Below are 24,948 nucleotides of genomic sequence, written 5' to 3' on the forward strand. Positions count from 1 at the left end.
GTGTCGGTATGCATTTCTCTTTCCTCCTAGTTGTAGGACTTCCACTCAGCCAGGATTCCTGTGGTTCTGGGTGATGTCCGTTTCATCTTTTAGTTTCACTTTTGAAGTGGTTGTTCGAGGCAGCAAACTCCGGCGTTAACCTATGCCGCCATCTTGGTTCTCCGGAATTGTGCCTCTTCTCAATCCATCCTCTTTAATGCCCAGGGTGTCATTAAAAGAATTTCTACTCATTCTTTTGTCTAAATTTGTCATTTTCTCTCCATTGCCTTCAGGCAAGAAACCCAATCTTTCATATGCCCAAAGGATGTTGAGGATTTTGTCCCTCACCACTATCTCTAGCTCTTGTTTGACGATGACCCATATTTATTCTTTGCCATATCCAATAATTCACAATTGCACATTATATTCTCCCAAAGCTTATAAATGTCTTTCCCAAGTCTGCAATGTCTAGCTCAACTCAGTTGAAGTGTCCCTTCTCTAGTAAGTTTCTCTTACCATCTATAATAATGAAAGTGTAATATGCTAATTAACCAGACGTCCTTCTGGATGACCTTCCAGACGAAGCTGGGCTGCAAGGAAAGCCTGGGTCCCGGGTGCCAGAGGGATGCTGGTGCTGGAAGCTGGGGGAAGGAATGCCTAGTCTTGTGTGAATTTCATGCATAGGGCCTCTAGTCTCTACTATAAACTGGATTAGTTACCTATCTCCTCTGTATCTTGAGCAGTCTCTGTCTTTTCACATTGTATCAATATTTTCTGTTGAAAATCTGTGAACTCTCTAGAAGATACTATGACTTTCACTGCTATATCCTAAGTGTTTCAGAACAGTGTCTGGCTCCTAAAGACTGAAGTGTGTTAAAAGAATGCATAACCTTGGGGGGGGTGGGGGGAATAGGGAGGAGTGGTGGGTAGGGTCAATTTGGGAAAAGGGAGACATATGTAAAACTTTAGACAATAAAAAATGCATAATTTCATATTCCTTATTATAACTTATTGCCTTTATGGAAATATTTTATGCTCTTTTTCCTTATTTTGAAAAGAGAGATACATTTTGTTTCTAAAAGGGAAGGGGAGGGCGGATGATCTTTTTATATGGTCTTCAACGTACTTTTGTATTTTGAGTGAATGGCTTACACCTGAGAGAATTTGTTAATTCTACTTTTCTTAGGTAAATATTGTTTAAGGCAATGATTCTGAAACCAAGTAAAAATAATTTAAAAACTAAGAGAGAGAATTAGAGATCAAGTACTACTTGGTAATTATTCTAGCTCCCTCCCTGGGTTCTTCTCATTTTTTACTGGGAAACATTATTAAATATTTTGGTATAAAATAATGGCAAAACTTCCTAATACAGAATTCCACTTATCAATTACAATGATTTCAGTTTAAATCTTGTATAGCATCCTATATAATAAAAGGCTAATATGCAAATTGACTAAATGGCGACATACCAGCTGCTATGACATGCACTGACCACCAAGGGGCAGACATTCAACTCAGAAACTGCCCCCTGGTGGTCAGTGCGCTCCCACAGGGGGAGCATTGCTCAGCCAGAAGCCGGGCTCACAGCTGGCGAGCGCAGCGGCAGTCGGACATCCCCCAAGGGCTCCAGTTTATAAATAAGATTCTTATATGGATAAAAAAATAAAAGTTATTTAAAATCTATCTATGAAATTAAGACCAGCAGGTAAAACTTAATGACTGTTTACTGTACATCTTGTTCTATACTAATTATATACATTATTTCATGTAATCCCACAGAACTCCTATTACTTATTTCCCCTCCCACTTTTTTTGAGATGAGACACTAGTGATTAGAGGGGTGAGATCATCTGTCCATGCTAAACTAAACTGCAAGGAAGTGGTAAAGTTATGAGTTGAACTAAGAGTAGTTAGTCCCTTAATGCCAAGCTGAGGCTCTTAACCACACTGCTATCTAAACTGCCTCTAGCTGTTCCTACTCAGAAAAAACTCAAGAGAATTAGTCCTTTGGAAAAAGCTTTCAAATACATCTGCACAAAAACCTTTGTAGTAAATGTACAAAATGTACAAAATCTTAAGACACATAAGCTGGTAATAGGAAATACTGGTTAGTCTACTATTGAATTGCTATTCCAATAAATAACAAGTGTGACCCTTCACTGGAATGAAAGACAGTATTTTGAGCGAATGGCTTATTCCTGAGAGAATACTATGATCTACTATCAGTCATGCTCTACTATCCGAAAGCCTTATACTATCACTTTTCAAAGCATTAGTCAGTGGCTAGTGTGTTCTCAGTGGAATGAGGAAACACACACCCAGCAGCCACCCCACTTTATAGTTATGAACAGTGAACACATATTTACCCTACCTGCCAAATGAGGGGTTAATCATAAGAATACAAGAAAATTTTAAATAACAGACTCTCATATTTTTGCATTTCTATTCACAAGGAAACATTTTGGAATCTGTAACTGCAAATCACCAATAAAAAATTACAAATGAGACAGATTTGGGCACAATTAACACATTAACACATGCGGGAAACATATTTATACGTTTTACATTGACTGGTAGTAGAGCGCGGAACACGTATTAACACGTTTTTTATAGACCAGCAGAATGCGGGTAACATATAAATACGTTTATTTTTATACTTTTTTATTGCTCTAAAGGGATGCTAACATGCAGATATACGAATTCCAAAGTACAAAATTTGGGTCTCTAACACATAGAATGGTGAATTATGTATGTACTTCCAGGTATAACAGTAACCTATTCAACTGCGTAGAGTCATCCCTTCACACAATTCTCTGCCTCGCCACGCATTCAGTGCAATTCTAAGAAAAATAATTCAGTATACATTTTATAGTAAATCACAAAAAGTTTCATTGAAAAAAATATGTAAAGCTAAAGTTATCGTAATTTTACTGAATGTTGCCATTTGCACAAAAAATTAGCAAAAATGGCCCGCGCCACCTGTTAGCGTGATAAAAACTACCCGCAAACAATGTGTTAACAAATTGTATCACATATGTAAAACATCAACATTTTTAGACTCTTGTTGAGACCATATAAAATAATAGTGATAATTTTCTCCCTTCATTTATATCAGGGGTCCTCAAACTACAGCCCGCGGGCCACATGCAAATACAAATATTGTTATTTGTTCCTGTTTTGTTTTTTTAATTCAAAATAAGATATGTGCAGTGTGCATAGGAATTTGTTCATAGTTTTTTTTAAAACTATAGTCCAGCCCTCCAATGGTCTAAGGGACAGTGAACTGGCCCCCTGTTTAAAAAGTTTGAGGACCACTGCTTTATATCTTCAACAAAGGAAAATAACTGAAAACAGTTTCTTCTTCACATATCGTTCCTGTTCCCCAAATCAAAAGATCTTAAAAGTAGGAATTACACATTTAGAATAGGAGCTGCAATTTTTTTTCTATACAGAGCCAGATAGTAATTATCTTAGGCTTTATAGTCATAACTACTTAACTGTGCTGTTGCAAAAGCAACCATAGATAATACATAAACAAGCAAGCATGTCTATAATTGAATAAAATTTTATTTCCAAAAACAGGTGGTAAGTTAGACTTTACTCACAGTAGTTTTCTAACCACTGATTGAGTGGGGGAGTCTTTCAACTCTGTACCTACCGCTCTAACTAAACTTATGAGATTAAAAGTATTATTATTGCACTCCATTTCCCTAAAATAATTTCTAGATTATTGACCTAATTCAAATCTTTAAAAAAGAATTCCCACAAGGTACTTTACACACAAAGACTAAGAAATTACGTATTTTTTTAATCTCAATGTAATGGCATAACTTTTTAATCACCAAAATGAAGCACAAACACAATGTAATGCTTTTTTTCTCATTATTACAGACTACTATTTTTGAAAGAACTCTTTTAAATGTTAGAAATAAATTATTCATTTTGTTTTGAAAACAATTTAAATATTAGTATAATAAATTTGAAAAAGCTGTATGTAATTATTGTTGCAGATGTCAGAAACTTTAGCAAACAGATACACCTATTCTTCACAGTGAAAATAACCTTGGTTAGAAAATTTAAAAATTTTCACTTTTATGCTGCTTCCTAGAGAACAACAGAAATTAAAAAAAAAAAAGGTAACAGGGGGGAATATTAAGATAGAAAATGACCTACAACTACCTGGAAAGAATTAGAATTAGGGAAAAGGTATGTATAAAAATCTCTCTCACATCCTACTGGTTTACTGATGACTGGATATACAAGTACAGGAGAAGTAGATATAAATAAATCTCAGTTTATAAGCATGTTTACTTAAAAGAGGAAATCTATAACTGTCCCAACTGTGTAAAATTCACAGCTGCTTGCTTCAAAGACAGAGATAGGAATTTCCATTTTAACTTCCATTTGCTGTTTTCTTATTTCAAAAGAAATTAAGAACTTTGTGAGTAATTTAATTGTAAGTATAAGTATTGTTAGTATGAAAAGTATTACCTTTAGTAGATGTTAATAGTTAAGATGTCCAAAAATAAATTGAAATTCCCCCCAAAATAATTTTCTCACCTAAAACTGAAAACTAGTGCTTTTCTCCATTCAACAAGTTAAAAGAATAAAAAATGAACCCAAAGAGCCTCTTTGAATACAACATCATACACGTTAAAGAGTGAGGTGTTAAGGAGAAAAGGTAATAAACAAAGCATGTTAAATAATGCTCAGAATTTTTTCTACCACAATTTTAAAGGGAAATTTCCCATACACTAGCTGTTTTCTACAAGTAATATAAAAAAACATACTTAATAGTCTCCTCTAATACGCTTAACATACTTTGGAAATGCCTTGGGTTTAAAATTGAAGTTATTATTTGACGTTTTCCAAAATTTCAAACTATATATTTGAAATAATGCTGGGAATTACACTTATCCATGATGCGGGACTTTAATATAGCTGTGACTGTGATATAACATGTCTTTTAGGAATTTTCCAAACTTGGATAAAGTCTAGTCTTAAGTAAAATCTTCTGTGAATAAGCTAAATTACCCAAATTTCCAGTTTTTTATTAAAAGGAAAAATAAAGGTTTTATCTGAGGTTCAACTATATGAAATGTTTCTTCAATTTTACATATGAATTAAGATATTTTTAAAATTACTTACAGTAAATATCCGTCTGCCAGTTCTATCAAAAGTTACACAGTACACAGACGACAAATGTCCAAGAATTCGTTTATGCATTTTCATGTGCTGATATACTGCAGTTGGAACAAGTCGCTCAAGCCTGTATTTCCCATTCAGCCTCCTTGAAAACAAAGTATCCGCTACCAAGAAAAAGGAGGAAAATATTTATAAATCAGAAATTACTTTTTTAAATTATTACCTTTTAAGAATTCACATATTCTAATTTCTCATATGTTGATAATAACAGTGCTTTCTAATGTATATGGCTCCTAGTTAAAAGTCTCTAAAACAGTCATAATAAAAACATATTATGTCACCTGAAATTCATTAAGTTAGGCACTTTTATCCTCATTTTACAAAGTATCAAATTCATTTAAATGGCATGTCTAAAGTCACAAATATGAAGCTAGAATTTAAATTCAGGCTTCTTTATTCAGTTTTAGTCTCATTTTATATGATATTATTTCTTTAAAGGTCTCTATGAGATAGGTTTTCTTACAAAAGCAGTTAACTGGATCCAGTAATTTTTAGATTTTATCATCCAGCAATTCCTAACCACACTAATCCTGACACGCCAAGTGATGCTTTTAAAAACTTTACAAATGAAGACAGAAGAATAATTCACTGCATTATTTATTAAAATTAAAATGGTGATCTTGACAAACAACTGTATGAGTGATTCCTTCTCTAAAACCTATTTGCTCTTTTTTCAACTAATCCATTTTAACTATCTTTCAAATATAACTGAAATTTACTTCACTGCAGCACAAAATGTTCTCTTCCAACTAAATTATGATTGTACTTATCTTCTATACTGATAATTATGAACAAAGAATACGTTAATAAACATATGCTGACTGATCAGCAGGCACATTATTTACCTACATATTTTTAATATAAAGCTTTATTTCTAACTGTAAGTGCCATCTAGTAAGCACTAGACTAAATGGATAGTAAGTACTATAGTTTCTCACTTGAATTTAGTCCCAAATAATTAAGTATATGTAAAAAATGCTATTTAAACTAGATTTAGAGCCTAGCAATTATTGATGAGACATAAATATCTCAATTAGAGCGTACAGAATACCAGTATTTTTTTATCCACATACAATAAATGTTTGTATATTTTAAGTATTTGTGTATTTGAAAGCAAAAAAAAAAATCTTGGGGACTGGCGAGATTTAAAGAATATTTTACAATAATATTTCAAGAAATAATTACATTATCCTTATGCTCTTTTACTGTATCAATCATTTTATATTCTAACTAGAGGCCTGGTACACGCATTCGTGCACCAGTGAGGTCCCTCGGTCTGGCCTGCGCACATCCCCTGAGGGATCCTGGATTGTGAGAGGGCGCAGGCCAGGCTGAAGGACTCCACTGGTGCACAATTGGAACCAGGAAGGGACCATAGGAGAGCTCCAGGGCGTGTCCGGCCTGACTCGCCCAATCCCACAGGCCGGACCCCAGCGCTGGACCCCAGCAGCAAGCTAACTTACTAGTTGCAGCATTGGCCCCCTGGTGGTCAGTGCATGTCATAGAGACTGGTCAAACAGTCAAACGAACGGTTGGACAGTTAGCATGTTAGGCTTTTATTATATAAGATAGACTAGAGGCCCGGTGCATGAAATTTGTGTGTGTGTGTGGGGGGGGTCCCCCAGCCCAGCCTGCCCCTCTCCAATCTGGGAGCCCTCGGGGGATGTTCGACTGCCGGTTTAGGCCCGATGCCAGGGATTGGACCTAAACAGGCAGTCAGACATCCCTCTCAAAATCCTAGACTGACGGCTCCTAACCGCTCACCTGCCTGCCAGCCTGATCGCCCCTCACTGCCCCCCCGCCAGCCTGGTTGCCCCCAAATTCCACCCTGCTAGCCTGGTCCCCCCCAAATGTCTCCCCTGCCGGCCTGGTCGCCCCACGCAGCCTGCTGTTCAGTTGTTTGGTCGTCCCTCACTAACCTCCTGCCGGCCTTGTCGCCCCATGCAGCCTGCTGTTCGGTCATCTGTCCAGTTGTTTTGGTCGTGACGGCCCCTAGCTTTTTATATCTTAGGATTATATCTCCTGCTGTTAACATATAAGTTCTACACAATAATCTATTTCAACATCTATGAATATCTAAGATAAACTTTAACAACTATGAATTAGTATATTTAGGCTTAACCTGCTGGCCCGGTCACGCCTCATTGCCCCAACCACAGGCCTGGTTGCTCTTACTGCTCCCCCTTTCCAGCCTGGTCGTCCCTCACTGCCCTTGCTGTCAGCCTGGCCACCCCTAACTACCACCATCTGCCAGCCTGGTTGCCCCTTACTGCCCTCTCTGCTGGCCTGGTCTCCCATTTCTGCCCCCCCTCACCGCCAGCCTGGTCATTCCCAACTGCCCCAATCTTAGGATTATATCTCCTGCTGTTAACATATAAGTTCTACACAATAATCTATTTCAACATCTATGAATATCTAAGATAAACTTTAACAACTATGAATTAGTATATTTAGGCTTAAGTTGGTTATACAGTGATTCAATAAGTTTCTAATAAGGCCTGACGACACATCTTTCCTTATGCACAGAAATGGCCTGGTAAAAGACATCCTCCAGTACTTTGGCTCCAAAGTGATTTAGAACAGGCATCACATAAAAGCACAGACATCAACTGTCTTGCCAAACAATAATGCAAATAATCTTATCCTAAACAGGCAGTCAGACATCCCTCTCAATGACATTTGAGAAAAACTAAGAATCAATGACATTTCTGTAAGATAATAAGTGATGAGCCCAAACTGGTTTGGCCCAGTGGATGGAGCATCAGCCTGTGGGCTAAAAGGTCCTGGGTTTGATTCCGGTCGAGGGCATATGCCCAGGTTGCGGGCTTGATCCCCAGTGGGGGGGCGTGCAGGAGGCAGCCAATTGATGAATCTCTCTCATCATTGATGTTTCTATCTCTCTCTCCCATTCCCTTCCACTCTGAAATCAATAAAAATATATATATAAAAAAAAAAGAAAATGTGATGACATATCACAAACACTGACAGTGTTACAAAAACAGTTTAATTCCCTCCAAAATTTAATAAAATTCTAAAAATGTCAAATTTTATTAAAATATTTAACATTGTTCACATATAAAAAAGGATTGTTGATGGTAATTATAATATCAAAACTATTATTTTAATGATGATCAAGCACTTGATTGTGTATTGGAATTTTTTTAACTGAGTATTTTGTAAAGATCATTTGGAAAATCAGAGTTGGTAAAGTATTTTCTAAGCAAAAATACTTCCCTCAGCTAAAGAGAAAAAAATATTACTGCTCTCTTAAACAGTTTTTACTAAATCTTTACCTGAAGTTCATTTTCATTGAGAGTCAACTGAAAAAAAAGATTATCCTCTCAAAAAGTTACTTTACAGTCAACTTCTCAAGTAAAACTTTCCAGAAACATAACATTAAGTGCAATATATTTATAGTTAAAATTATATTCCACACTAGCCTGTTATGCTTCACTACCAATTAACTACTGACTATCTACATATGATTGTATCCTAAGAGAGAAGAAGGTACTAGCCACAATCTTGCTCTCAACCAAATTACAAACTGGTGCAAATGAAAGATATGATCTACAGAGAGTCCAGTATATAGAATTTTCAGGTAATAAGTTGGTAATTCAAACTTGATACAGTGAGTTAGAAAAAGAAATACAAATATGATTCAATAGTTAAAGTTCAATTTGAGGGGGCTAAATCTGAAGGTCTGACCAGATTGAATAGATAATTTCTACAAAAGTAGAGAGAACAAAGTTATAGGACTCCTACTTAGTAAATTCACATTTTATTTTACTATAAAATTTGCATGTGTTTCCCTTACCAGATCGAAAGTACCTTAAAGACAGAAATTCTGTCATATATATATTTCTTACAACTGAGTGTAAGACTTTAAAATAAAAATGCATATAAATGAATTTTAGTTAATATGATACCCAAGATGGTTCAATTTAATTTATAGTTTTATAGCAGAAAGGCAAATGGCAACTATTCACTTTCTAAAGAAACTGTTAGTAGACTAATTGGATTTGAGTAAAAGAGGAAAGAAATGTCTCTTGGATTATAGGAACTCCTTAAATTTTATTAGACTAGAACATAAATTTTCTAAATGAGCATGATTACAGATATAAGAGGTCACAAAGAAATAAGTTCGTTCTATGACATTGAAATAGTTTAACCTTAAATCAAGCAGCATATATAGCTTCGTTTTAAAAAGCACATTTATTTTCATAGGTACAGTGATGACAAATATTCTCAAATTAAGCCTGCCAAAGCAAATCTCTATCTTTACTTGGAAAATTCTTTCATATCCAGGGCCAGTTAAAATGTCACCTACTCTAGGAAGACTGTAGTTATATAGTTGTATATATAGTTATATAGTCATATAGTTATATAGTTATATATAGTTATATAGAACTGGTTGCCTTGTAACACTTACTTCTCTGCTCAAAAGTATACCACTCTTCATTTCATTCAGAATAACACCAAATTCCTTATACACCAGCCTACCAAGGCCCTGCATAATCTTGTATCCCATCACCTCTTTGACCTCACCTACTACTCCCCCTACCCCTTATTTGCTCTGCTTTAGCCGCTCCAATCTTCCCCATTCTTCCAACACATCAGGTATGCTCCTAATTTAGTATGTTTGCACTGGTTATTCCATCTGACTAGGATACTCGCCACCACGTATGTCTAATTCCTTGACCTGCCACTTAAAGTCTTTCTTTATGTGTCTGTCAACAAGACCTAACCTAATCAGCCCAATGAAAACTGCAACCGATTCCCTACCACCACCATCCGTAACTCCTAATCCCTCTTTATGTAGCTTTATTACGGTTCTTTGTCCATCACTTATCACCTGATGCTTTAAATTAATATGCTTATTATGTTCACTAATTATTTCCTATATTCCCCACTACACTATAATAAGCTCTATGTGGACAAGATTTCTGTCTGTTTTGCTCTTTGATTAGCTTAAGAACAGTGGTAACTGGCACTTAGTAGATGATCAATATATATTTGGTGAATTTAATGAAAAAGTTACATGTTAGTAAAACAAGTAGGTTTAGGAATAAAACAAAAATGGAGGATTTCTTTATCGTACAGGTTCCAGATGGAAAATATTTATAAATACTCCTTCATTTCAAATGCCCTGCTAACTGGATTTAATTTGAAGGGAAAAAGAAGTAAACATATTTACTCATTTTCCAAGTAAATAGACCAGTAAATGAAATAAACATTCCAGAAATCACAGCTATCCATCTGAAATATCAATCTCTTTAAAGTTTGAAAACAGAAAAAGAGCAAAATAACAAGTGTAATTTATAGCAAACCATTCATAACTATCTTTGAACTCAAGTCTATGTGAAAAAGTCTACAGAATTACTAGAAATAAACAAAAGGCCCATGATTTCTTCATGTTAGATACAACTGTGTACACATATCTAAACAGTGGTTTTTCTTATCTACTACAGGCCCGGTGCATGAAATTCATGCACTCAGAGGGTGGGGGTAGGGTTTCTCAGCCCAGCCTGCACCCTCTTGTAATCCGGGAACCTTTGGCGGATGTCTGACTGCCAGCTCAGGCCCGCTCTCCCACCTTTTGCAATCCGGGAACCCATAGGGAGAGCGGGCCTGAGCTGGCAGTCAGACATCCTTAGCACTGCCACCACCACTGCTGCGCTTGCCAACCATGAGGCCAGCTTCTGACTGAGCGGTGCTCCCCCTGTGGGAGTGCATTGACCACCAGGCGGCAGCTCCTGAATTGAGTTTCTGCCCCCTGGTGGTCAGTGGACATCATAGTGATTGGATGTTCTGCCATTTGGTCAATTTGCATATTAACCTTTTATTTTGTACTAGAGGCCCGGTGCATGAAATTCGTGCACAGGAAGGGCGGGGTCCCTCAGCCTGGCCTGCACCCTCTCCAATTTTGGACATCACTCTGGCAATCCGGGACCGCTGGCTCTTCACCACTCACCTATCTGCTTGCCTGATCACCCCTAACTGCCCTCCCCTGCTGACCTGGTCGCCCCCAACTGACCCCCATACCAGCCTGATCGCCCATAACTACCTCGGCCTTAGCCCCTGCTACAGTGGCTTTGTCCAGAAGGATGTCCAGATGGATATCTGGTCTAATTAGCATATTACCCTTTTATTAGTACAGTAGGTCCTCGGGTTACATTGGAGATGTTCCTACAGCATGACATAACGTGATTTTCACTGTAAGTCGGAACCCACCTACATAAGCACCTACGTCACTCACATGAAGAACATATACAGCAGTAATGAAGTGAAACAGTAAAAAAAATTTGAAAGAAAGATAACTCCTGGCCTTTACTTGTGGTTAATAAATAATAAAATCATAAAGCACATATGTACATATGTCAAAATGATGGAACTTTTTTTTTTTTATAAACACTATAAATGGGAGATGGCAACGTAACCACAAAACGATGTGTCAAGTCCGACGTAACCCGAGGACTGCCTGTATACATAGGATTACTTCTCAAGTGCTAGGATGATAAATCAAATTGCTCCCCAAGTCACGTTTTCCTAATTCAAACACAGATTTTTCAAGAATTGATTTATTCCTCTAATCATAATACTAATGCATACTCCATGTAGAAAATAAAAACAAAAAAGGAAAATCCGTAATTTTACCACCTAAAGCAATCTACTTTTAGAATTCTGCAAAGGTTTCCTTCATAAATAGCATTTTAACAGCTATGCTATATTCCTAAATGAAATAACAATAAGGCATTAAGTTCAACATACTTGTGTTGAAATTTGACATTATAATTGACTAGAAACAAGTTCCTCAACTTTAATTTCTCCAGTTACATTTCTAGGAACACTTTCCATAATATACTTTGCTCTCAATATTATGCTGTTTCTTGACATCTCACGATTTCAAAATTTTTACATAGTCAATTCTGTCAATATTTTTCCTTTTGTTTGTAATTTCTTCTGCTGTATTAATATGAAAAGTCCTACCAGCCAACAGTACAATAAATAACCACTTTCACATTTTTTAATTTATGTTGGCTTAAATTTATTTTAACTTAAATTTCCTTAATATAGCTGGAGCTTCAGTATATAATTTGAAGTGAGTGAAGATTTGGAGGGAAGGTTTTTCTCCCCCAAATGATCAAACATTTATCCCAGCCTTTTCATTTATTAATCCTTCTGTTAAATTTTGATTGTCTTATATACGTATTTCTGTGTCAGGTCACTGATAATATGTCTATTTATATGCCAGTACCAAAATTTTAATTTTATACATAATAATGTTTTAATATTGATCTGGCTATTTTACTTTATTATGTGTCCATTTTGAAATGTCTTAGTCTTGATTATTGTCTAATTTGAGGATCACTAAAAAGTTTTAAAACTTCAATTTGTTGTATATGTGTATAAACCATGGTGAAGGCCTAGGTGGGGGCTGGGAGGGGTCAATGGCGGAAAGAGGAGACATCTGTAATACTTTTAACAATAAAAATGACTGCAAAAAAAATTAATGTGTTGAAAATATAACTTTAATTTCATTCACTTATAAACAATTGACACCTTTCTATCCAGGAACATGATACTTTCTTCTTATAGTTGAGACCAAGTTTTCAATGCAGAGGATTTTAGAAAAAGATAAACATAAAGTTACCATAGTTTTTCTCACTATACAAATCTGTGCCATTTGAACTAAGTTTCATGGGTGGTAAATGGGTAGCTGCCAGAAAAGAGCATCTGCAATACCACAGTAACTACATTTTTTAGGACATTAGAAAAATAAATAATAAAATCTCTACAAGTAAGAACAAACATAAAGCAGAAATACCATAACCCCCAGCCCTTCTAAATTTTCTTCTTCTGCTAAGCACTTTGTAAAATGGACAGGGACACCTGGTGTGACTGCAATAATTTATCTAAGATCAAAATCAACCATTGCTTAAAAAGATGAGTTGAAAAAAATTAAATTAGTATTAGTTAACAAAAATGCAGAGGCTTTAAAAAAATTTTTTAACCGTTAACAATATGATATGCTGTACAATGTCTACTACAGTGTAGGAAAGCTGTTCCCCCTTATCAGAACTGAAGGGTCCCAGAACTAGTGCCTATTCTATGAGCTCATGAAATCAAAGCCCTGGAGTAAGTATAGTGACTACAAGCAGCAGCATGTGGCTGTCAGATCCCAAAACCTGAAAACCAATTTTTGTGCCAGTACCAGAATTAAATAGGAGGCAGAGATGATAAAATATGTAAGTCAGAAGGTATTTTAGTACAACGTGGGCTCTTTTCTGATTACCAGAATTAAATAGGAGGCAGAGAAGATATGTAACTCAGAAGGTATTTCAGTACATGTAGGCTCTTTTCTGATACAGAAAAAGGGATACTCAGGTCAGAAATAACACCAGAGTATTTTACCAAAGAGTAATTTGATTAAATTTTATTAAATTCATTTTTGTACTATATTTTGACTTATTTTATTTTGTGATTCTACTTAAAGACCTAAAAAGCTCCCAAAATTTCTGAAAATAAAATGCAAAAGTAGCTATAACTTATAATCAATAACCACATAAACAATTCCTAAATTACAGTACAAAAGATAAATTCTGAATAGTCAGTACCTAGATTTCTTTTTCATCTCTATGGTCTGTGTTAATAAATGTTTTCTAAATGTAAGATTAATACAATGGCTAAACTCAACTATAAAACAAGAGTTTGGGAACCTATAAAACTAAACTTTAGTAAACTACATAAAAAAATTTTAGTAAAACTTTTATAAAGCAAGACCACATAAAAAAAATTTCAAACTGATCTACACTTTAGATGGGCTATTGCTTCCAGAACACCCCTTATGGATACTCAAGTCCCTTATATAAAGTAGTATAGTATTTGCATATAACCTACACATACCATCCCGTATGTTTTAAGTTGCCTCTATATTACTTATAATATCTAATACAGTGTAAATGTTATGTAAATAGTTGTATTGCTTAGTAAACAATAAAAAAGGTCTGTTCATGTTCAGTACATGTTCAGTATAGATACAACCATCATTAGCTTAACTACACAGTATACATCAGCAACATGCAACATTTTTTCTCAAATATTTTTGATCCATGGTCGGTTAAATTCATGGATTCAGAACCCATACATATAATGGATGTACTATAGTTTAACCCACAAAATAATGCTACATCCATGACCAGGAACTAAGAGGGCAATTTCTAACTAAATAAGTTGATTTTTCTTTCTCTCTCTCTCTCTCTCTCTCTATATATATATATATATATATACACAGTATTAGTGATTCCAGAATTCCTATCAAGTATACTGTGTGGTATAAAGTATTTGATAAGGCATATAATTTTATTCATTTTAAGAATCACAGCCCTAACCGGTTTGGCTCAGTGGATAGAGCATCGGCCTGTGGACTGAAGGGTCCCATGTTCAATTCTGGTAGGGGATATGCAGGAGGCAGCTGATGGATGTTTCTCTCATCGATGTGTCCAACTCTCTATCCCTATCCCTTCCTCTCTGTAAAAAAAATCAATAAAATATATGTATTTTTTTTTTAAAAAAAAAGAAAGAACCACAAAAAATATTCTAATGAAAAGGAGATATGACTGTGGGGGTCAAAAAATTGCTACATAATTCACTAAAAGAGAAGTTATGATAAAACCAAAAGTCAAATGGCTATGATGAAGAGAAAAGTCACCAGGACTTAGAGCTAGAAAGAGTCTCTTAGTAAAAGACCTCAAGAATCTGATGGCAGAAAAAGGCTTATCTATAGCAATTAACAATGTGGATAAACGTCAAAATACGATACACAGTGTGGGAAGAAAAAGGGCTACAGAATATGAATTTCATGCACTGGGCCTCTAGTCTCCAATAAGAAAACTGAAGAACAAAATGTAACTTTCCCAGAGATGAAGGCCAAGTTTGAATTCAAACAGTCTGATTCCAAAGAGCACACTCCTACTAAGCTGCCTAAGAAGAAAACTATTAGGAAAAAAGACTGAAAGGAAACATACCAAAGTACTAATAACAGATAATCAGCGAGACTGACTGATATTTGAACTGCTCTTTTTTTCCAAGTTTTCTCCATTGAGCATATATTCATTCTGCTTAATTTTTAAATTAAAGTATAGCTCAACTTACTGCATGGAACTCATAAGAGCAATATGAAAAAATCTAAATTGTCTAAAGAGATTAACTTATATTTAAAAACTGAGAAAATAGGCCCACAGATAAAGATGTAAGGAATTTAAGTTTATTTAACCATAAAAAGGAAACTGTAAAAATTAAGTATATTAAACTAACTGAATATGTACTATACCACAGAGAATAACCACTGCCTATTTGACAATGGATTGAATGATATGCTATAAACAATTCACATCTGGACAACAGGGGGATGGGAGCATGAGTGTGTGTGCGGGGGGAGGTTGGGGGTTAATGGGGGGGCTGAGGACACATTTGTAATACCTTAATAATTAAGGACACATAATACCTTAACTAATAAAAAAAAAAAACAATTCACATCTGGTTTAGCATCCTATATAAATAAAAGGCTAATATACAAATTGTCCCCTTGACTGGGAGTTCGACCAGGGGGCTGGGCTGGCCAGCCAACTGCCTGCGGCCACTTCCCCCAGACAGCCCTGCCCCCGATCGGGGTGGGCTGGCAGGACCCCACCCATGCACGAATTCATGCACCAGGCCTCTAGTAAATTATAAAGGGCTAACAATTTTATTTCTAAGTTTTGTTTCTAACACATCAAAGATAGTTTACATTCAAATTAACTTGGAAAGAAATCATATAAGGAGAAACTTTTAACATTTAATTCACTACAGAGCCAACTGATAAGCTTGCCACAATAATTTTTCTGACAGTACTAGCCAGAGATAATCTGGGAAATAATTCAACGCAGATTGGTTTATTTCTACAGCACCATCTGATCTCTGTATCATCCTACACCAATAGCTAACAAATGACCAACACAGGAACAAGGCAAAAACTTATAACTATAATAAACAAAAGTCCCAAGTTTAGTTAAAGTAGGAGGAGGTTGCAACATTAAAAGGATAATCCTGATAATTCTGTAATCAACTTTTTGGTCAAGAATAAAAAGGAGGAAGGCAAAAGAAAATGGAAGAGTAAAGGGAAATAAATAATCACCTGGGCAACACTATGCCCCTGAGAGCTCTCATTTTACTACTGTAACTAACATAATTATTATGCACAGTAGCTATCCTCCCAATCTTTACACAGTCAATTTTGATGTTTAGCTATACCTCTTGTTTCAAAGATACCATGTTTGTCTGAAAAAAAGAACATAAATGCTAACTGAAATAAAATATAGAAAGCAATAATGATTCTCAAAGTTAAATAAAAAATATAATGAACCAAGTACATAATAAGCACTAAAAACAAAACAGACGTTACAACTACTAGGGCTGTATAATTACTTGGTTTATATTATTCTGCCTCCTCTTTTCTTCCCTGGAAACTAGTCTGATGCTGCTTCAGACAGAAAATAATACAATATTTTAAGTTTTAAATATCTTATGTATTTTATAGTTCTTTAAAAAACATTTATTTTTAAAAGCTATAGTTTGCCTGGCCGGCATGGCTCAGTGGTTGAGCGTCAACCTATGAATCTGGAAGTCTGAGTTTGATTTCTGGTCAGGTTACATGCCCGGGTTGCAGGCTCAATCCCCAGTAGAGGGTGTGCAGAAGGCAGCTTATCAATCTCTCTCCCTCTCCCTTCCTCTCTGAAATGAATAAAAATCCTATATAATAAAAGCCTACGTCCCTCCCTGGCCCTGATTGTGCAATGGTGGGGTCCCTCAGCCTGGCCTGCAACCTCTCAAAATCTGGGACCCCTTGGGGGATGTTGGAGAGCCAGTTTTGGCCTGATCCTGCAGGCTAGACTGAGGGACCCCACTGGCGCATGAATTCGTGCATTGGGCCTCTAGTACTAAATAAATAAAAATAAAAGTTATAGTTTTATGCCAAATATATCTTTAAGTAAGTTTTTAGTAATTTCAGAGAGAGAGGAAAAGGAACAGAGAAGAAGAGAATGATGTGAGAGAGATACAATGACCAGTTGCCTCCTATATGCACCCAAACCAGGGACTGAACCAGCAACCTGGGCATGTGCTCTGATAGCGAGTCCAACTGGCAACCTTTCAGTGCATGGGACGACACTCAACCAACTGAGCCACACTGGCCAGGGATATTTAAAATATTTTAATCATTCAATTTTCAGTCAACAAACATCTTATGGAGCACCTATTTTGGCCAAGTATGGGCTAAGGGAAATAATAGAGAAAAACAAAAGACAATGCACTTACCTCTTGAGAGACTGCAGTCTAGGAGGGAAGACGGACATGAAACAAGGACTTACAATATTCAATATCAAGTGTCATCAAACAAAAGATATCAGGAAATTTTGAAAAATATAGTACAGTAATAAACTGGGGGGAGGGGAGATTTTATCTGAGAGTCAGAGTAGATTTCTCTGAAACACTGACATTTAAACTGAAAAAGTTCAGCTCTTTTTGACTGGAAAATGTACAGTAAAAGATGGAAGCATATTATAGGTCGAGAAAAGAACATGTGCAATGCTCTGAGGCTGGAAAGAAGATAGTATTCAAACAACCTAAGGAAGTTGTGTAGTATGGTGAGCATCCAGAGGACAGAGGGCTAGGATTCTCAGCTGGTCACAGCATCATCCGGATATGCCAAGTTGCATGTGCAATCCCCAGTCAGTGCACATAAAAAAATCAAGCAATGAATGCAGAAATAAGTAGAACAACAAACTGATGTCTGTCTGTCCATCTCTTTCTCTAAAATCAATAAATAAAAGAGACTAAGAAGATAGAGGGCATACTACAGAGTATGCATGGTCAAAAATTTTGGACTATTTCCCAAGGAAAATAAGTTGAAGGCTTTTAGGAAGAAAGAAGTGGCCATCCTATAAAGCTAAACCTAAAAAGCTAATATGCTCATTACACTTAACAGCAGAACTAACGTCCGGACAACCTTCCGGAAGAAGCCGGGGCTGCGAGGGCCTAGCCCAGGGGTAGGCAAACTTTTTGACTCAAGGGCCACAATGGATTCGGAAACTGGACCGGAGGGCCAGAACAAAAGCATGGATGGAGTGTTTGTGTGAACTAATATAAATTCAAAGTAAACATCATTACATAAAAGAGTACGGTCTTTTTTTTTTTTAGTTTTATTCATTTCAAACGGGCCGAATCCGGCCCACGGGCCGTAGTTTGCCCATGGCTGGCCTAGCCCCTTGCACAAATTTTGTGCATTGGGCCACTAGTGATATTATAAAATAGTTTTGAAGTAATTGCAGTTTAATCTCTTGACTGCAATAAGAATAGACCAGAAGGGATGTAACTAAAACCAAAACTGATTTTGCAAAAGAAATCAAGGTTCCCAAAAACAAAATTTCATTTTAGGAAAAATTTAATGTTTGCCAAGATTCTAAAGCTTTCTCAAAGAACTATTTCCTCTCAAATTTAAGTATTTATGTGGCAAGATATAAACTTGAAAGAACATATCAAGTCTTATTGTTTCTAGAGTTCAGATTCTGAGACAAAATGCTCCTATACATTAATCAATACAGGCATACCTCATTTTATTGTGGTTTGTTTTACTGTGATTCAGATATTGCAATTATTTACAAATTGGACAGACCTTCTTCCAGCAAAAAGATTATGACTGGCTTTATAGCAACAGCCACTTTACTGTGGCGATATATCGCCGAGGTATGCCTATAAATAGACACGGCTGGTATAAGACTAATGCATAAAGAATTTCAGAGAAGGCAAAAAGATGCTATATAAATACATAAGATCAGAGACAAAATAGCCAGGGAAATAACTGAGTATTAGCTACTACCTCCATTAAGTTTGGTAAATATTTACAATTTGCATTACAGACTAGTAGGTACAAAGTGGATTTATAAACAAGTCAGTAAAATAAAACAAGACAAGACAAACCCTGGCCAGATAGCTCTGTTGTTAAAGCATCATGCCCATACACCAAGGCTGCAGACTCAAACCCCAGAGGGCACATACAAGATCAACCAATGAATGCATGAATAAGTGGAAGAACAAAATCTCTCTCTCTCTCCCCCTCCCTCTGAAAAAACTAAATTAATAATTAAAATTTTAAAAATAATAATGTATTTAAATACCAACAAGAAAGCACTGAGATAAGCTCAAAAGTTGCTTCTTAAATTGTACAAGCATAGGTTCTAATATTCCAAGTGTAATCAATTGATACTTTAGTTCACTAATACACCTTCATTTTCTAAATAAGTTTCTAGATTTTTTTTTCCTTACCTCAAAGCTACCCTTGGATAATTATCTCTCTTCTTTCAACCACCTACTTTTTTTTTTTTTTACCCCACCACTGCTGAACTTTCCTTGTTTCACCCCAGTTCATCAATTACGTGGATTACCTACTGTCTATTTAATATTTACTAACTAGAGGACCAGCACACAAATCGTGCGCGGGTAGGGTCCCTAGGCCTAGCTTGTCACCAGGGCCATCTTCCCTGGCTGCCCCTGCAGCCAGCCGCGCCTCTTGCCACACCCAGGTTCCTAGTTTGCCATAGGGTGATGGGAGTCTAAGGGCTGGGGGGAGGGACCGAGAGGCTGGCTGTTCCTGCCTGCTAGCTGGCCCCACCACTGCCGCAGGTCGGCTTGTGTGTGGGGGGCAACCAGTGGGGTGTGGCCTGGAGCTGCTGCATCCCCCGCAACCCACCCCAGTTCCCCATTCGCCATCCGGCATTTAGAGCCTGTGGGCCGGGGGAGGGACCAAGAGGTGGGCCTTTCCACCGCTTGCCAGCACTGCCCACCATCACCACCCAGCCCGGTTCCCCGTTCGCCATCCGGTGATAGAAGCCTGCCAGCCGGGGTGGGGAAAAGAACCAAGAGGTGGTCACAGTGACTGGTAGAGCGGTTGTTCTGGTCGCTGGGCTTTTATTATACAGGACTAGAGGCCCGGTACACAAAAATGTGTGCACTCGGGAGGGTCCCTCAGCCCGGCCTGTGCCCTCTCGCAGTCTGGGACCCCTCGAGGAATGACCACCTGCTGGCTTTGGCCCGCTCCACGGGGGATTGGGCCTAAGCGGGCAGTCAGACATCACTCTGGCAGGCCGGGAGCCCTCAGGGGATTTCCACTTGCCAGTGGGGAGAAGGCCTAGCTGCAGTCCGACATCCTTATGCACTTATTGTCTTCCCCCGGGTGGTCAGCGTGTCATAGTGACCAGTGATTCCCAGTCGCAACGGGCCCTGCTCTGTGTGTGACGGGGTACAGCCATAAACTCCCCATTGGCCCTGCCCTCAGTGTGACAGTGGCGGTGCCCCAACCCCCTGATAGGTCCTGCTCTGTGGGTGATAGAGGGCGGCCCTCCAACTCCCTGACCTGCCGTGCTTTGTGTGTGACAGGGGGCGGTGTCCCAATTCCCCTATCAGCCCTACTCTGTGAGTGACAGGGGGGAGCTCCTCATCCCCCTGATCGGCTCTGCTCTGTGCGTGACAGCAGGGCGAAAAAAACTGCACCTAGGGATTGGGCCTGCCCTCTGCCACCTGGGAGCAGGCCTAAGCCAGCAGGTCATTATCTCCCGAGGTGCCCCAGACTGCGAGAGGGCACAGGCTGGGCTGAGGGACTCCCCTCCCCATCGAGTGCACAAATTTTTGTGCACCGGGCCTCTAGTAATATTATGAAAGTCAAAGATAAATAAATAGCTACAACTATGTGATAAAAGCTATACAGAGATAACTAACAATAGGCACTTAATTCTATCTAGTGACATTTAAGTTTTAAAAGATGAATAGACAAAAAAGACATTGCAGAGAAAAACAGAGCGTGCAGAGACAAAGGTATAAAAGAGAGTCTGGCTGATTGTAAGGGCTGCGGAAGAGTTGTACAAAGCTAGAGGACAGAGTCCAAGTTAGGACAAGTAGGAAAAAGTTAGTTTTGTGAGCCACATTATAGGGCTGAGCCTATTCAAAGTCATCAGGAGAAAGGAGGCAGGATATGAGCATATGTGCCTTTTAGAACATTTAGAGGAGTGGTTTTCAACTAGAATCAATTTTATTTGTGACATTTGGGAATGTCTAGAGACATTTTGGTTGTCACAATCATGGGGGAGAAGTATGGAGTAAAGTGGTTTGCTATTAAAATTTATTGGGTACAGGCAGGGATTCTGATAAACACCATACAATGCACAGAACAACAAATTATCTGGCCCAAAATGTAAGCAGTATCAAGGTTAACCATACCAGACCTGAGGCCCTGAACCTAACTGTCCCCTATACCTGGGCTCCTGAGCATTAAAGAGAAAAAACCAACGTGATATAGAAAAATGTTAGTTACATGCAAACAAGTGGTTAGAATAAGATGGAACTTGGAGACATTGTAGAAAATAGGTCTAGGCAAAGTACCGAAAATTAGGTACAGCGGTATAGGGGCAGATTTGGAAATTACTGAAAAATCGGTACAGCAATCTGGTAGGGTTAAGAAACCCTGATTCAGAAATCCGGGTAGAGCTAAGTTGTACAATACAGAAATAAGACTGGAGCAAAGAATCGGACAACCCGTAAATTCTAGAACAGAGGCCATTTCCTTGTTCATTCTGCAATTCTAAAAAAATTCATTGATCATAGCCCATTGCCAGATATAAGGTAGGGACTCAACATTTACTTGGTAAGTGAATGAATGATGTAGAACTCAGGCATTAAGTACCAAGGCTTGAAATGTTGCTGTGGATATAGTAATGGAAAACAGATGTAAAAGACCTTAGAAAAGAGTATACAGATCTAATTTACCATACAGACACAAAAAGTGAATAAAAAAGTCTAAAATAAAATGACTCCTCGGCTTAGAATAATAAGTTTCAGAGGGCCAAAAGTTCTTTAGACATTTTCAAGTATGAGACAAATTTGAGGTATTCAAATAGAGGTCCAATAGTTCGCATATAGTTTGGAAAAAAGTTAAGAATGAAAATCCAATTTACCACTACACTGATCCTAAGTGATCATCTATCTGGCTTACAGCAAGAATTTAAGTTAAAATGAATAAACCCTAAGTACAGTATGGTATCCTGGACTGAAAATCCTGGAACAAGAAAATGTAGTTAGTGGGAAATCTGTTGAGATATGAATAAGGGCTGGTGCTTAGTTAACAATAATGTATCAATGTTGGTTTAGTAGTTTTGAGAACTGTACCAGATTATAACATTAGGGTAAACTGAATACAAGGTACACAGGAGCTCTTTGAACAATCTGTGCACCTTTTTTTGCAAGTCATAGGTTTTATTAGGTCTGTACAGAAATGCTAAGTTGTCAAAAACAAATAAACAAAAAAACCTAATCCTTGGCTTTGGGCTCTGTGAAACTTTTTGATAAATGATTTCCTATTCCAAAATTAAAACTGCATTTTAAAAACCGACCTATATCCCAAATATATCCAAATTAAAATATGTGAATTTTAGACATTTAAATCTACATTTTAAGAAAAGCTAAATATTAAGGTTTTGTGTTTTTTCCCCCACTGATATTTGGTAACACCACATTGACCAAAAAAAGAGCAAAGAAAATCTTAGAGATAGCCAGACAGAAAATGGCAAAGAGTAACCCCCCAAAAAAGAATAAGTCAGTACTACAAAGGTTTGTATTTTAAAAATGTTTTCTGACCCATATTCTGTGATAACGTGAAATGATACACTGTATCACCATGCAGGCTAACTATTAAGGTGAAAATCTTGATGAATTTTGCTTCCCATACCATCCTATTCATAATTTTCTAGCAAAGATATTCAAGGCTGTCACCAAGATAAATTAACAAGACATGACACTAAACCATGACTAGAATAGTCAGTTTGATTAGTCTAGCTTTTCTGCTTTTATATTTTCCAATTACAGTTTACATTCAATATTATTTTGTATTAGTTTCAGGTGTACAGCATAGTGGTTAGACCAGGGGTCCTCAAACTTTTTAAACAGGGGTCCAGTTCACTGTCCCTCAGACCATTGGAGGACTGAACTATAGTTTAAAAAAAAAACTATGGCCCTGGCCGGTTTGGCTCACTGGATAGAGCATCGGCCTGGGGACTGAAGAGTCCCAGGCTCGATTCTGGTCAAGGGCATGTACCTTGGTTGCAGGCACATCCCCAGTCTTTTGTTTGGAGAGTTTAAAAAAAAACTGAACAAATTCCTATGCACACTGCACATATCTTATTTTGAAGTAAAAAAACAAAACAGGAATAAATACAATATTTGTATTTGCATGTGGCCCGCAGGCCGTAGTTTGAGGACCCCTGGGTTAGACAATCCAGCTTTTGCTTAGATTTCAAAAAATATATGTAAAAATAAAAAAGTAGGTATAATTGACATTCTAGTACAGGTATATTTTTTTAATATAAAAAACTAGCATTTTCCTGATGATATGAATAGAAGAAAAATATTACATAATTTTTGTATAATATAACATAAAAAATATAAAATCTTTCATAAAGGTACAATTACCTGCTTAGTAATTATTACCTGAATATACCAGTTGACTTTCTCTGTTGTAACACAAAACCCAAGATATTTTTGTCATACTTATATTCCCTACATTCATGTCAGCAATACTTACTGATCTGACCATATATGACTAATACGAATTTTCTTGAGTAGCCCAAGGTTACTATTTGAAAGTTTAGCTTATTGAGTATAAGGAATAATGGAGTCAGTCTGTCTTCATGACTCATTAAATGTGTAATTTTGGTCAAGTTGCCAAAACTTTCCATGCCTCAATTTTTTTCTCTGTAAAATAATACAGACCATTCCTTCTATAGACCATTTAAGGTTTTAAAAGGGAAAATACTAGAGTACTGCCTGGCACACAGTAATTACTTACATAGCAAATATTAATAGGTAAGTTATTTACTATCAACCCTCTTGCACTTTACTTGCCTACCACAGGGTTGCCTGACAAGGTATTCAAAGAACAACATAACATATTTCCTTTAATATATAAATCTGAAATTCTCAGAGAGAGAATAAACTTTTCCCTATAGGGGAAGCTTCCATAATATTTTAATTTCCATTTATTTCATAAAAACTATTCTACCCCCAGTTTTATTTTCTAAGTATAAATATACTCTCAGGGGTTCTCAACCTGTGGGTCGCGACCCCTTTGGGGGTCGAATGACCCTTTCACAGGGGTCGCCTAAGACCATCGGAAAACATGTAATTACATATTGTTTTTGTGATTAATCACTATGCTTTAATTATGTTCGACTTGTAACAATGAAAATACATCCTGCATATCAGATATTTACATTACGATTCATAACTAGCAAAATTACAGTTATGAAGTAGCAACAAAAATAATTTTATGGTTGGGGGTCACCACAACATGAGGAACTGTATTAAAGGGTTGTGGCATTAGGAAGGTTGAGAACTATTGCTCTAGTGTCCCAATTCTTTGTGTTGTTTTTTTAAATAGTTGTTCATTATAATAAGACTAGAGGCCTGGTGCACAAAAGTTTGTGCACTTGGGGGGGTGGGGTTGTTCAGCCCAGCCTGTGCCCTCTAGCAGTCTGGGACCCCTCAGGGGATGTTCACCTGCTGGCTTAGGCCCACGCCCCGGGGAATTGGGCCTAAGCTGGCAGACATCCCTCTGGCAGCCAGGGAGCCCTTGGTGGATGTTCACTTGCCAGTGGGGAGCAGACCTAAGCTGCAGTTGGACATCCT

The 24,948-nt window shown here is 37.2% G+C and overlaps 1 protein-coding gene across 1 annotated transcript in view; it reads right to left on the reverse strand.

Annotated features, from left to right (window-relative positions):
* The window catches only part of PHIP (pleckstrin homology domain interacting protein), a 167,658-nt gene that overhangs the window by 105,494 nt on the left and 37,216 nt on the right, over positions 1 to 24,948 (reverse strand). Inside the window, exon 6 of the mRNA XM_006772207.2 lies at positions 5,128 to 5,288. Coding sequence (XP_006772270.1) covers positions 5,128 to 5,288 — 161 coding nt within the window. The remainder of the gene's footprint in view (positions 1 to 5,127; positions 5,289 to 24,948) is intronic.

The sequence above is a fragment of the Myotis davidii genome, unplaced genomic scaffold (assembly GCF_000327345.1).
Source record: "Myotis davidii unplaced genomic scaffold, ASM32734v1 scaffold104, whole genome shotgun sequence".
Lineage (NCBI taxonomy): Eukaryota > Metazoa > Chordata > Mammalia > Chiroptera > Vespertilionidae > Myotis > Myotis davidii.